The sequence below is a fragment of the Salmo trutta genome, chromosome 17, assembly GCF_901001165.1.
Source record: "Salmo trutta chromosome 17, fSalTru1.1, whole genome shotgun sequence".
In the NCBI taxonomy this organism is placed as follows: Eukaryota; Metazoa; Chordata; class Actinopteri; order Salmoniformes; family Salmonidae; genus Salmo; species Salmo trutta.
This window is the reverse complement of record NC_042973.1, coordinates 23,279,063-23,294,762: the sequence shown is the minus strand read 5'-3', so window position 1 is coordinate 23,294,762 and position 15,700 is coordinate 23,279,063. Positions and strand designations below refer to the sequence as shown.

General features: G+C 40.3%; 2 protein-coding genes across 3 annotated transcripts in view; both read right to left on the bottom strand.

Annotated features, from left to right (window-relative positions):
- The window catches only part of zfpm1 (zinc finger protein, FOG family member 1), a 93,366-nt gene extending 86,865 nt beyond the window's left edge, over positions 1 to 6,501 (bottom strand). Inside the window, exon 1 of one of the 2 annotated variants that reach the window (XM_029696240.1) lies at positions 5,695 to 6,501. In XM_029696240.1, coding sequence (XP_029552100.1) covers positions 5,695 to 5,734 — 40 coding nt within the window. In that variant the 5' untranslated portion in view covers positions 5,735 to 6,501. The remainder of the gene's footprint in view (positions 1 to 5,694) is intronic. The other variant, XM_029696241.1, reaches the window with a different exon arrangement.
- Positions 6,502 to 7,586: 1,085 nt separating this feature from the next.
- On the bottom strand, positions 7,587 to 9,747 carry LOC115151906 (beta-1,3-galactosyltransferase 2-like). Its single transcript, XM_029696239.1, has one exon. The coding sequence runs from the start codon at positions 9,335 to 9,337 to the stop codon at positions 8,321 to 8,323; it is 1,017 nt and encodes a 338-aa protein (XP_029552099.1). The 5' UTR covers positions 9,338 to 9,747; the 3' UTR covers positions 7,587 to 8,320.
- Positions 9,748 to 15,700: the final 5,953 nt, after the last annotated feature.

Below are 15,700 nucleotides of genomic sequence, written 5' to 3'. Positions count from 1 at the left end.
CACTTTTGCTCCTCATACACCCTGCCCATTGCTCACTGAAAAGATTTCACATGCTGCTCCTTAATGTAGCCCAATCAAGCACTGTGGGCAAAGCACATTTTCTAGGAGTGTGTGTGTGTGTGTGTGTGTGTGTGTGTGTGTGTGTGTGTGTGTGTGTGTGTGTGTGTGTGTGTGTGTGTGTGTGTGTGTGTGTGTGTGTGTGTGTCTGCGTGTCAGTTGACAGAGCATGGTGCTTGCAACGCCAAATTCCCACGGGGGACCAGTATGAAAAAAAAGTATGAAAATGTATTCACTCACTAGTGTAAGTCGCTCTGGATAAGAGGTGGAGGTGCAGAGTCATAATTTCGTGTGACATACAGATATCATATTCTTCAGGTCAAGAATACATGCTTCCATGTCCCATATCACAGTAACGGTTGTGGGCAGAGTCATTCCCGTGGTGCTCCGCTCCCTCCGCCTGCCTGCCAGCTGTAAAACCAGGTCAGTCTGAATTGTTTACCAAGGCATTTTTACACCCCGGAACAGTACAGAGCGCTGAACACAGTAGGAGCAAATGGCCTCTCTTATCGGCAGCGCTGGGGGGGGCTTGTCATAACATCATCACACACTGTCCCCCGGCCAGCGGCCTGCCTGCTGGCTGCCTGACCACGGCCATGTGGCCCATGGCTATCCAGGACACACATCGATACACCAGCTCTATACAAACCTCTACATCAAGACCCCAATGTAAACATACTACAACAACACCCACAACCTCAGCCCATCAATCAAATCATACCGTCTATAAATATCCATCATCAACTGCACAGTGGACACAGAACTAAAGAATCATTGGTCCCATTGTGCAATGTGTCCCTATTAATACCTATATATTTATATGGTTGCTACATAGGCAGGTACAGTGTAATTACAGTGTAGGTGCACATTGTTACATAGTCCCTACATCACAAAACAGCACCAGCAGTATTTAGAATGGAAGGTGGGACACGGCTGTTATGTACTTGAGGAAAGGGCTCTTTGCTTTACATTGCTGGGGTAAAAGTCCACCTACACTACAGGACCGTATGTGCAAACCCCACACCAAAGACAAAACACAGCAGGGCATTTCCATGTAAAAGAACCCATGAGCACCAACGTGAAGTTCATAGGACCATATCAAATTGGGTGTCAAATGAAAGCTAAGAGTCTATGTTTTGTGGAAATGAAGGAAACCATTTTCCATCTTAAAAACTGGGCATAAGTAAAGCCTTTGATTTCTTGATAAGCAGATGGAAAACTTTGAAATCAAGGGTTTTTGTTTGGCATATATTTTTTTAAGTGAAAACACTGAGTCAAAGCATAATTATGTTACCGTGGAATTGCCCAGTATCAATTACTGCAAAAGTAATAGTTTGACAAAGATTAGGCCACTGTAAGTAGGTGGCAAGTACTCCCTGTTTAACAAAGTCCTTGCTTAAGAGGTCAGAGGTGAAACCATTTACAACTGCTTCAGGGGGCCAAGGAGTAGAGCATCATAATTCACACTACACAGTCCCTAGAGTAAATAGCAGGAAGGTGTAATAACTCATCCACACACCAAACAGGCAGTGTTTCCTCTGTAACCCTGCCAACTTCCCCCCACAGGCAGCCCACTCACCCATTCCACTAACACTGTTCAACATCATCAGATATATAGGCTATAACCTAACGACAAAAGAAACCGATACACACAGGAATCCACCAACAAAATGAGCAAATCCTCCAAAATATTATCTAATATTGGGCTGTATTGTACTGCACAGTACTCCACTGTGCTCTGCTATATATCCATAATTATGCATCTCTGTGTGGTACAGATCAGGGACGCATGATGTCATTCTGGAGATTGGGCCCCAGAGCTTATCAAAAGTTCACATCGAGCTAAAAGTAGAACAAAGAAGGAAAAACACACAAGAGAAAGCCACCAAGGCGCTGTGTGTGTATATATGGGCGTATGGGTTTACGAGTGTGTGTCTGTCTGAGACTCTGTGTGCGTGAGCCATGTATTTAAAATGTTTTGTATTATTACTGGCGTGGGAAGATTGGATTCATCTTTCAATTGTAAAAAAAAAAAAAAAACAGTCATATGGCCTATAGAGGTAAATGTAGTCATTAAATGTTCTCAAACTGAGCAGACTATTTAAAAGCATCCCAATTCCGGCGTAATCCGTCATCATCTAATATCTCATAGTAAAATCAACAACTTTAGCGTTATGCTGACGCTGGATTTTTTTCCTTTTAGCGGCATAGATGTGCTCTTCATTTTTTGCCAAAAAAGCACTCAAGATAATCATCAACGAACACAACATTTCAATGATATCTTACATGGAATCTACACTGAGTAATACGTGGTATTAGTTTTAATTAAATTAATCAACTACAATGCTTGTTAGGGAAAAAAACAGGGGGCGGGGAAAAGGGTGAGGTTGAAGAAGAGAGAGGGAGAGAAATGCATTCACACCTATCATCTAATTATACAACATTAATCACATTAACGGTGGAACTGATTGCCAGGGTCCAGGCCTTGCTGCTCCTCCGTGTGGCTTTGTTATTGCAGTGGAGTCTTAGCCTGCCTGCTCTGTGCTGATAACAACTCTAATCGCACTTGGCAATCTCTATCTGCACTGGAGATCGGGCCCCAGGGCTTATCAAAAGTTCACATCGAGCTAAAAGCAGAACAAAGAAGGAAAAACACACAAGAGAAAGCCACTAAGGCGCTGTGTGTGTATATATGGGCGTATGGGTTTACGAGTGTGTGTATGAGACTGTGTGTGTGTGATCCATGTATTATTATAATGTTCTACTGGCTTGGGAAGATTGGATTCATCTTTCAATTGTACAAAACAATGTAATATGACCTATAGAGGTAAAAGTGTATGTAAGACATCCATTCAAAATAGAACAGGGTTACATCCAAACTGTTTAATTTGTTCTATATAAAATCTCAATTAAAAAAAAACCTAGATGCACAAATACACTTTCAGAGCAACTGCCATTGTCTAAAGAGATGAGGTCAATGTTAATTCAGGGATGGCTGAACTTACAGACGTGACTTCGTGGTTTCTATAGGCGGCCATGCATTATTCATGGTGACCTCTGAGCTTTATCAGTGATGTCATGAGGGCAGAGCTGCAGAGAAAGCTGCTGTATCTGTGGATCTGCCTGAGCTTATCTATCAGTGATCAGCAGGCGGCCTTATCAGCCCTGCACATCTCAGAGAGGGCGAGCTGCCTGCTTTCAAACCTACAATCTACCATTTCTGTATTCCTCGATTTTTTCCACTATGCCTTATCAGGCCTGCTATCCCTATTTCTGGCCTTATCTGCTTCTCCCGTTTTTTATTGTTTTTATCAAAAGATACACCCAGCTAGTCCCAAACAACAACACAAACACGACAAAGATGAGAATGCAGCAGCCAAATGTAATTATAATGCAAGCTCAATCCCAATCTCCTCCATCTGTCTCACACTATCGGGGGAGCGATCACCGCCCTGCTTATCCTGTCTCCATCTCAACTGCCAAAATATAAGCCCTGAGATCCGGACCCAGTGCCCCATTCATATCTTTCCATCGAGGAGGAATGGATAATCAGTTTGAGAGATCTTCACCATCGGGAGAATGACGCACAAAAGACGTAGACAAATATCTACCCTGAGTTGAGGCTTCCATAACGCTGGACACATCTGTTTTTGGTCCAGCGTTCCAAATGCCACCACCGCCCAGTAAGTGTGCTATAACCACAACACAGTAATGAACTAAAATATGGGCTAGTACAGAGAAGCAAGCTTGTGATGCTTATGGAACAATATGGTGGATGTAATCAAACCCCAAGTCCTTATCACTACTCCTCCTACATTAAAATGTCTGCCAAGGCACAAGAGAATCATGGGACTTCTGTGTCACATCAAGAAGCCAGGAAGCATGATGGTGTAAGCACTGATAAAGACAAAGGCCATGACACCCCTGATATGCTTACAGCTTGAATTTACCCTCTCCAGTGTCTGGACTATATCCACAGTCCATGTGAGACTGATGGGTGATCAATTGGAAGACCACTATGGGAAAATAATAAGTAAAGGAAATAACTTTTTTATATTATTATTATTTACATTACTGCTAGCCAACAGAACAATCATCCTCTTCATTAATAACATAACATGTGAAGAGGATTTTTCTTTTTCATAATAACACTAGCCTACAAAAATGCTTCCATACTTAGTCAAATACTTTTTTTAAACCAATATCTCTCATGCAGCCTCTTCAAGTGGCTGCTTTGAAGATGGCATGTTGCAGAGAGTCCATTTGGGTAGTTGGAGAGTCCATTTGGGTAGTTGGCATGACCGCCCAATGGTGTGCATTTTACTAGAAGCATCGTTATGGGCACTTTATGCACAATGCTTAATGTATGCTAATATAACCTTATCATATGATTTCTCTTTCGTTTTAAGAGTTACTTTCTGCTTTATTTTTGGGCAACCCTTTCAAACTCAACCTCCAAGATATTGCTACTGTGCTTATCGGACCAAGGCATCTCTTCTGCATGAAGAACTGAAAGAGCGCCTGGCACCAGAGCAAAACGACTTCTCCGCAGTAGACAGCCAGGGAGTGGGTGTGTGTTTGAGAGAGACCTTTTAAATGGACGCCTATGCATTAAAGAGTTAAAAGGATAGATGAAAAAAGATCCAATTGTAACCCACTATCAGAATGCGAGATCAGCAAGCGCGCTATCTGACGCCCCATCTCTGGAAAGAGAACTGAACAGCCGGGGGAAATGCAACGCCAGCCTCAGTGCAGCTTCAGACAGAAAACAAATAAAAAAAGATCCAATTTTAATCTTTATCTCGGTTGCGATCGGATCGCAGTTTATCTGCGTTCACATCGCCTTTTTCATAGAACAGTGACGTTTCCACAACATAATTAAACAGGAAACCACTGTTACAGTTCAGTTGCCAATGGACAAAACGTTTTTAAAAGAGCAAGCAAATTCCACGTTTTATTAAGCCTAGGGGCCTATATTGCAACTAAATAAAGTTGGAGAGACTGCCAGTTAGGCTAAATGGCCCTAACTAACTAACCCAATGTTAAAACCCACTGTGATAAACTGCATAAACCATTTATTTTGTATTTTTGCCTAACCTACATATAAAAGAATTATAGCTTCACAAGATGTTCACATTGTTACTTCAAAACAATATTTGATTGCACACTCACTGTGGAGAGTGGAGCAGGAGAGCGCCGAAAACATTGCTTACACTGAGATGTGCTTTACATCACCTTTAAAATGATAGATTATTTTGAATACACGTGCTCTAGTAGGCCTACTAAGCATTTATAACAGTAGCATTTAAAATAGTAGCATTTATAACATGTGCTCGATATTAGGCTAGTTGACTAGCCTATCTTTGAAATGTATTTGAGTCAGTATGCTATCATTGAAACTGTTGGCTACCCTACATCAAATGTAGGCTAAAAAGAATGCACATTTCCACAAAATTATTATAAACAGTCACATAGCCTAATCGACATTTTTATATTAGGTTGGCAGGTCATTTATAGAAATATTATTTTGGTCACTGCTAAATGTCACAAATCTAGTCCACCTGTCAAAGTATATACAGTATGTTCGCAATGAACCACCTTTAATAAAGATCAATGTGAACTTATTATTTTCCTTACGTTTGATCTGCCGGGGTTTGCTCTGCTTTCTTCTGGACATGTCTTTCTCCTGCTCTTGGTCCGCTGAGGTAAGTGATCTTCCTAGGAAGAACTAGCACTGAAACACTGATCGATCTCCAGCCAGAGATATCCGCATGACCTGCACTTTGCTATTCTTTGACGCACGAGGGCTACCTGTGGCCAAGTAAGCTTTAGTTACTTTTCAATGTCTTCCCAGATGTGCGGTCTTCTCTTTTCCCTTCCTCCTCTTCCTTGTGAGGTCTTAACTGTCACCTACGGGATGCCAGTGACTGCAGTTGTGTCGCTATAACTATTCTATAAAATGTTGCCGCTATAGAGGTCGATGTAGCCTATAACTGTTTTCGTTTTCCCTTTGTTTTTCCCCAGTCCGCCCAACACTGGAGTACTGGCAGCCACTTTTCAATGGAGCGCGAGCGTTACATTAAACATGACAGCTGATATGCAGAGCCGACACGCCCCTCTAACGCCCCCTGCGTCTGACGTAGACTAACGTATCCGTTATGGGTGGGTTTTTTCTGTGAATTGTAGGCCCCAAAACGCTTCAATCTACCTACTTTAATTTTATTAATTGATAACGTTTGTTTTGACTCGAAACTTTTCTAAAATGGTCGAAATGCAGTAATTTATACTAGCGAAATACAGTATTGGTATGCTGTATTAGATCTTTATAATGTGCAAACTATAAGGTAGCTTGATAGTTCATCTTTTGGAATTTACCCACACTTACTTGACTCCTGAAAACGTCATGTTTGAAGATGACAGACAGTTATGATATAATTAGAAAGACAAGTTGATGAGAAAATGAAGACATGGAAACCTTGCATAAGGAAATCTTTGGTGTACCATAAATGCAATATCATAGGTAATGTGCAACATTTTTCATTTTACTACATGCAATTCAAGACCAAGTAAAATGGGATTGGATTAGTCTTAGGTAACTGGTGGGTGCCAAGCATGCTGTTGTTTTCCTGTAATTCTTAGTTGAAATAAAAACTGTTTTACCTGGAAGACCTAGAACATTGTTCAAGCTTCCTTCCATCGAGGACCTCTATTCCAGGTGGTGTCAGAGGACAGCCCTAAAAATGGTCAAAGACTCCAGCCACCCTAGTCATAGACTGTTCTCTCTGCTACCACACGGCAAGCGGTACCAGAGTGCCAAGTCTAGGTCCAAAAGACTTCTAAACAGCTTTTACCCCAAAGCCATAAGACTCCTGAACAGCTAATCAAAAGGTAACCCAGACTATTTGCATTGACCCCCCCCCCCCCCAACTATTTTACACTGCTGCTACTCTCTGTTTATTATCTATGCATAGTCACTTTAACTCTACCTACATGTACATATTACCTCAATTACCTCGACTAACCGGTACCCCCGCACATTGACTCTGTACCAGTACCCCCTGTATATAGCCTCGCTATTGTTATTTTACAGCTGCTCTCTTATTTTTTTACTTATCTATTCTTTACTTAACACTTATTTTTCTTAAAACTGCATTGTTGGTTATTAAGGGTTTGTAAGTAAGCATTTCACTGTAAGGTCTACACCTGTTGTATTCAGCGCATGTGACAAATCCAATTTGATTTGATTAGATTTATGTTGTCATTAGAAAATATAGCTTCAAATAATGTATGTTGCTCTATCCTGGTATATCATTAATTGAGAACATATGTATCCGACTGTATATATCAAGTAGCCTACTATTTGTATAGAAAAATGTCATGGGATGCATTTGCTCCATTGTATGCACAAATTAAGGAGTGTGGCTTTCAAATAGTCACATCACTATTTATGCTGCCAAAATAAAACCAAGTGATAGATTGTTGGTGTGCAATGTATATTCTCAGTACTTAAAAAATAGGTTTGTAATGGATTATGTCTGTTTATCTGTTTTTATTCAGTTTAACATTTTTACAAACAGTACAGGAATTTGTAACAACATCAATCTTAAGTAGGCATCAATTGAGTGTACAAATCACAAGCAACCTAAACAATAGCACACAAGACAAACGTTTAAGTCAAATTCACTGCTGCCATCTAGTGACAGTGAAAATCTTGTGCAGTAGAAAAAGGCTGGTGTGTAACAGCACGGTAGTTGTTATGTTGTGTCCACATATGAGTTTGTCTTGATGATGTACAGAAATTGAGACTATACTGTCACATGGGATAATGTGATACACACTGATTATGCTCATCTTTGAAGATCTTAGAACATCATTTGATACTTACTTCATAGATACACACAAGATCCCACGTTGCCATTTTAATTTAAGACAGTCATGGGAATTATACTTGCAAGACTGATCAGTAACACTACACATTACGTAGCTCTACTTGTGTAGTAATGCTGTTATTGTAACAACATTATCTGGTAATATCATATGGTAATTACTGTGTAATAACATGTTACTACTTTAGAATGAAATGAAAAATGAGTGAATTATACTATGATACCATGATGTGTGTGTGTGTGTGTGTGTGTGTGTGTGTGTGTGTGTGTGTGTGTGTGTGTGTGTGTTTAATACTTATAAGGATTCAAAGCTTAAAGAGGTATTCATTGTCCTTAGCAGGGTAAGGATTCAAAGCTTAAAGAGGTATTCATTGTCCTTAGCAGGGGGTGCCAGGTCTCTGTAAGTCCTCCCAGACTCGCAGCAGGTCACTCACACGGTCCATTTCAGTAGTGATGACAGTAGAGTAGTAACAGCGATTATGAGTGTAGGGCATGGAAACCTTGAAGAGGGAAGAGTTAGGTGGGTAACTGGCTGCAATCCCTAAATGGCTCAGACACATACCCAGGTAGACATCCTCTAAAAATATGGCACGGACTTGTTTGGATGCTTCCACTATCTTCTCAGGAAGATCTATGGAAAAGACATAACCATTTCCCAAAAGGTAGGGAGGGAATTTGGTACTGGGGTAAACCTTATTGGGAATGTACCACTTTGAGGTGCGGTCTCTCACCACTTGTGTGTTTTGGCTGAACTTCCCAGTGATGTAGTTGTGCTTTGGTGTAGTTGGGTCTATCAGCATGTTGACCAGGTTGTGCACATTGAGGAACATGTCAGAGTCAATCTTCATGGCGAAGGAGGCGCCGGGGCAGCGAGAGGCCAGCCACTCCAGCATCACCATGGTCTTGATGGTCAGGTTGAAGTAGGTGTCCTGGAAGTCACTCTGCAGCATGTCATGGTACTGCTGGTTCTCAAGCAGCACCTCCTCCTGCATCCTCTCTGCCTCCGCTCCACTGGGCAGGCCCAACAGGAAGAACAGACGCACAGCCCGTCCCAGAACCAGGCTCTCCTTACCCCAAGTCTTCCGGATATCCTCCCGGGCTACCAGATTACCAGGAGCTACTGGCACCATCAGAAGCAGGAAGGGGCTGCGGTCCTGGCACTCATGAGGCTCATCCAGGACAAACTGATATTTCTGTGGGTAGGCTACATTGTATGGTGAAAGAAGCACCCCCTCATTTCCATTGGTAGAAGAGAGAGGAGTTAGATCTTGGCCTCCTAGCAGCCAGAGTGGGGTCTGGCTTATATGAAGAGTGAAGAGGGTGGTTACGTAGAAGATCACCAGGATCCCCACAGACAGGAGAAGCACAAAACACCTCCGATGGGGAAACCTCATGCATTGACATGTTCCACTGTCTTCTGTTTTTTTACTGAAAATAATGGGGAGATTTTAAAAGAGAAGAACAGGTCAAGGTGCTAAATTATTTTACTTTTATTGTTTAATTTATTTGAACAACATGATTTAAAAAATAATAATATTAATAGAAGACAATGTTCAATATATCACTAAGTCCACTATAAATACATTACTTGTAAGACAATCTTGTGAAGACTTTTAATTAAGAACACAAAGCCAATGATATAAGTCAGAATGCATTTACCTGTTACCACCTGTTCCACTGACATTCAAGTGTTGAAGTTCCATGAATAACAGCTTTCTTTGACCTGGTCAGCCAGACACTGCCTGCCCTTCAAACTTGTTGTGATTTATACTGGCCATACAGTATGTTGCAGCAGTCTCTGACAAAATCCTAATCCAGACAGCATTACGTGTGATGTTAAATATATAGTGGCACGGCAGCATGCATGAAGTGGCCCTGGGTATAGTTAAGAGCCTTATACTTAAATCATGGTGCCAATAAACTATACAACTAAAAATAGCACTATCTGGTCTAGTAACATTTCCAACAGAGAACACTAGAAAAAGGCAGTCAGAAAGTCATTCAGGATTAGTACAATAAACCCAAAGGAGATTGAGCATTGCTATGAACACCAGCTGGTCAACAAACTGGCATAAGGTTACAAGGACAAAGCTGGCTTATACTGCAAATCTGCAGTGAGATACAGGGCAGTGCTTCACTAAAGGACAAAACCCAAGTAAAGGGGTTTATTATTGTCAAAAGAGGCAAAGAGAATTAAATGCAATCTACTGTAATGTAACTTATATGTCCCTTCATGTATCACCGGACATTATCACCTTGAAATACAGTTGCCAACTCTGACCAAGCTCACTCCAGCAAATATATATTTAAAAAAAATTATTACATCCCTTCTTTTAAAGCCCTTTTAAAGCCCTTGACAACTTAGGTATCCCTGAATAGCCTTACTAAGCGTGTTGTTCAAAGACCGTTGTTTTGTAAGTTGGGCTGTTAGGGCGGGGTCTGGTGAAACAGAAGTTAATCAATGTGTGTGTGTGTACCCATTCAGGGGCAGGTACTTGGTGTAGGGAGGGGTATTTGCTTGAATGAAAACTGAGTGTCTGTCTGTCTTTCCAAAGACACGCTATTATGTGAACAACACTTCTTAGCGTGTACCATACTATAGTATTTTTAGGTGCTTCGCTGGGCACAATGGGTAAGAAATCATTATTTCATTATTTTGTACTAAAGAAAAAATACAAAAAACTGCTACATTACATAACATGCATATTTTGATTACTTTAGCTACCAAGATTATTTATTTATTTTATTTAACCTTTATTTAACTAGGCAATAATAATGGGGAAAGTACTACAAGAACATCATACATTGCAGCATACTTCACTTACATTTTTTTATTTTTAAAAGTGAAACATCCTGTACTGATGTTTTACTCCAACAGTTAGTTGGCTCCTTTAAATACAGAAACTATGAAGGATGACAACATTATGTGCTCAGACTTTAATCGGGTTACATGATTAAGGCCCCTTGTGTTTAGTGTGCTTCCAGCAGAGACTGGTCCAGTGGTCTCTCTGAAGAATAGCAAAGTTCAGGGCAAGTATATGATTGTGAAAGGCATAGAGCAGAGGGTGCAGGAGTATTTAAAGATACCCTATGCCCATCCACCTGTGGGTCCCCTGCGACTGGCTGCCCAACAGCCTGCAGAGCCATGGGAACCAGAGAGGGATGGCACACACAAACTTTAAGGTATCACAAATTATCCAACACTAATTCAAATCATTATCCAACACTAATTCAAATCATTATCCAACACTAATTCAAATCATTATCCAACACTAATTCAAATCATTATCCAACACTAATTCAAATCATTATCCAACACTAATTCAAATCATTATCCAACACTAATTCAAATCACATTTGAATCAGTTCAAACTGTTAACTGGTTTATCAATCAATTATATAAAAGTTTGGAATGCTATGTGATGTTTGAACAACTGGCCAGGTGATGTCTAGGTGATGATAATGATGTCTAACCTGGCAGTGTGACTACGCTACTAATGAGTAGCTTGTCAAGTTTATGAGAACTGAAGAGGATTTGGTGAATGCCATAAAAAAGGTAAACTATCTATTACCAGTTGAGACATACGGAAGATATGTTGCATATGCATTTCTTCCTATGATGGTTCAAATGATTCATTTCATATGGTTGAAATGGTTAGACCTCACCTTTCAATGTAAAATAGCCTCTATAGTACCATACAAAGTAGCATCTCCCTTAGATATTACTGTAAAGTTATTCCAATAACAGCCACAGGAGGTCAGGTTAGGCCTGTTTTCAACCATTGAGCCTGGTGCATTTTAGATGTGAATCTTTTTGGAGAGACTGGGTGGAGTGTTTCTAAAAGACCTTGCAGATAAGCTTTTAAAGAGAAAGGAGGTCCAGAAGGTTCCTGTGCTCCGTGGAATGACTAACCATGAGTTTGGATGGATCCTCCCAATGGCAAGGTCAGTTTTTCTTGATTAAAAACACTTCCACTCAATATATCTCTACATATGTCTTCATCTTCAAGTTTAAGTGGTTACTGAAATAAAAAAGGGTTTGATAATAATTACTTTTCTGTCTTTTCTAATTTAGGAAGATGAAGGTGTGTCATGTGTTGGATTTGATACAGTAAGTTCTCCTATATTTTGGAACAGTCCTTTAATCCACCTAAATGGTCTTAGGGATTTCATAGGCAGTCAGCGAGGTCAATAATAAAACATTTTCTATCCTGCTGGGGTGAGTTCTATTCACTTATCTTGTCCTACTCCTCCTTCTATTCCCTCACCTGTTACTGAAGCACTGTTTATGTACCATTTATGTTATTGTATCATGATAAGACAATTATTATCATAGTAACTTAATGAAATTATTTATATTATTAACCAGAGAATTGACCAGAATATGAAAGTACCGCTGGCCACAGTACAATGATGATATGTAGACCTATACTATAGAGAAGGGTTGCAACATTCTGGGAACTTTCAATAAATTCCCTGGTTTTCCAGAACTCCTGGTTGGAGGATTCAATGCAAAAACCCCTGAAGATATTTGTGATGGATTTACTGAAATGCTGGGAGATCTGTTTGTCGTTTTGTCCGTTATTAAAGTGTCTGGATACCAGAGGTTAATTCCAGTCTGGGGAAGGCAACTTTTCTGTTGCATTTTAAATCACCTTATGATATGATGCAAAAAGCTCTCATCACTTCCAATGTATCTTCTGTGTTTTTAGATGCTGGTGCAACTGTACACGTACGAGTTCCAACATCACCCAGAGAAGAAAATAGACGCCAAAGCCAGCTTTGTAAAGTCTGACCATGCTGATATTGGACTTATGTTTGGATCATGCTTTTGGAATGGACATACAGTTGAAGTCAAAGTTTACATACACTTAGGTTGGAGTCATTAAAACTTGTTTTTCAATTTCTCGTTAACAAAAGATCGTTTTGGCAAGTCGGTTAGCACATCTACTTTGTGCATGACACAATACATTTTTCCAACAATTGTTTACAGACAGATTATTTCACTTATAATTCACTGTATCACAATTCCAGTGGGTCAGAAGAGTTGACTGTGCCTTTAAACAGCTTGAAAAATTCCCGAAAATGATGTCATGGCTTTAGAAGCTTCTGATAGGCTAATTGACATAATTTGAGTCAATTGGAGGTGTACCTGTGGATGTATTTCAAGGCCTACCTTCAAACTCAGTGCCTCTTTGCTTGACATCATGGGAAAATCAAAAGAAATCAGCCAAGACCTCAGAAAAAAAATTGTAGACCTCCACAAGTCTGGTCCATCCTTTGGAGCAATTTCCAAACGCCTGAAGGTACCACGTTCGTCTATACAAACAATAGTGCGCAAGTATAAACACCATGGGACCACGCAGCCGTTATACCGCTCAGGAAGGAGACGCGTTCTGTCTCCTAGAGATGAACATACTTTGGTGCAAAAAGTGCAAATCAATCCCAGAACAACAGCAAAGGACCTTGTAAAGATGCTGGAGGAAACAGGTACAAAAATATCTATATCCACAGTAAAACGAGTCCTATATCGACATAACCTGAAAGACCACTCAGCAAGGAAGAAGACACTGCTCCAAAACCACGATAAAAAAAGACAGACTACGGTTTGCAACTGCACATGGGGACAAAGATCGTACTTTTTGGAGAAATGTCCTCTGGTCTGATGAAACAAAAATAGAACTGTTTGGCCATAATGACCATCGTTATGTTTGGAGGAAAAAGGGGGATGCGTGCGAGCCGAAGAACACCATCCCAACCACGAAGCACGGGGGTGGCAGCATCATGTTGTGGGGGTGCTTTGCTGCAGCAGGGACTGGTGCACTTCACAAAAATAGATGGCATCATGAGAATAGAAAATTATGTGGATATATTGAAGCAACATCTCAAGACATCAGTCAGGAAGTTAAAGCTTGGTCGCAAATGGGTCTTCCAAATGGACAATGACCCCAAGCATACTTCTAAAGTTGTGGCAAAATGGCTTAAGGACAACAAAGTCAAGGTATTGGAGTGGCTATCACAAAGCCCTGACCTCAATCCTTTAGAAAATGTGTGGGGAGAACTGAAAAAGTGTGTGCGAGCAAGGAGACCTACAAACCTGACTCAGTTACACCAGCTCTGTCAGGAGGAATGGGCCAAAATTCACCCAACTTATTGTGGGAAGCTTGTGGAAGGCTACCCAAAACATTTGACCCAAATTAAACAATTTAAAGGCAATGCTACCAAATACTAATTGAGTGTATGTAAATTTCTGACCCACTGGGAATGTGATGAAAGAAATAAAAGCTGAAATAAATCATTCTCTCTACTATTATTCTGACATTTCACATTCTTAAAATTAAGTGGTGATCCTAACTGACCTAAGACAGGGAATTTTTAGTAGGATTAAATGTCAGGAATTGTGAAAAACAGAGTTTAAATGTATTTGGCTAAGGTGTATATAAACTTCCGACTTCAACTGTATAAAGATAACAGGTAGATCTAAAGCAGACATCAACTACATCAGTGCCGAATTACACGGCATAAACCATGCCAAAATGTGTCAAATAAATACAGGAAATGTGCTTTAAAACTGCAACATTCTCTCAAAGCCCCAACGCTAAATATGTATAATTACAGGACATTGGTTTAAAAGTGCAAAATTGTATCTCTGCCACCAAGAGTGGGCCATCTAAAATGTTCTTGCCTAGGGCCCCAGATTTGGTTAGTCAGGACCTGAACTACATAACCTACTGTTACATTGGCATGGTTGATGCCATTTGTGATCACCAGAATAATTCCAATGTATTATGCAAGTTAATAACTGTTATCAATGACCTGAACGTTATAAGAAGATATTGATTTTGTTGAGGATATGAACATTATCTTTTCACAAGATAAGAATAATAGGAATAAAAAAAGAAAGATGCATCATCAAATAAAGTGGTCAGGAAGCCACTAGATCATTATTTGTTGATATATAACTGTTTTGCCCCTATTTCTGTCACGAGCCAGTCACAATAAAGAGCTTGTAGAGATCATATTAATTTCAAACCAAGGTAACATCTGATCACTCCCTATATTCCCTTAAATGCCACTTACAGGAACAGTCATTGAAGAGGAGGAGAAGCTGTGCAAGGAAAATGATGGCATATTGTAGCCTAGTGGTTAGAGCGTTGGACTAGCAACCAAAAGGTTGCAAGATTGAATCCCTGAGCTGACAATGTAAAAATATGTTGTTCTGCCCCTGAACAAGGCAGTTAACCCACTGTTCCTAGGCTGTCATTGAAAATAAGAATTTGTTCTTAACTGACTTGCCTAGTTAAATAAAGGTAAAATATTGGGGCAATATTGCTTGCATGCACTCTGATGTAAACTGATGACAGTATAGCTATTTCTTGGATCCAGAACTTCTAGCTGCATGATTTTCACAACAGTCCAGCACACTATTAGAAGTACAGTCCTGAGTTATTTTTCTTCGTGAATAGGCCTGTTAAGCACACTGATCCCTGGGGACTAACTGTGACTTGATGTGACCCTTAGCTCACCAAACCGGGAGGGGCTGGTAAAGTGGTCCCTGTATGAGCAGAAAGTACATGGGGTTGGGTTTAAAGCAGATGGATGCTCAGAGCCTAAAGAAGGACAAGCTGCACTTCATGACTGTCCTCCTCCCGCAGAAGCTCCACAGCCTGGCAGCTGCTGCAAGTTGGCTTTATTAGCATAGCCTATACCTCTAAACTGTAATTATTTTGACGTTTTTTATAGGTAGGTTAAGACTC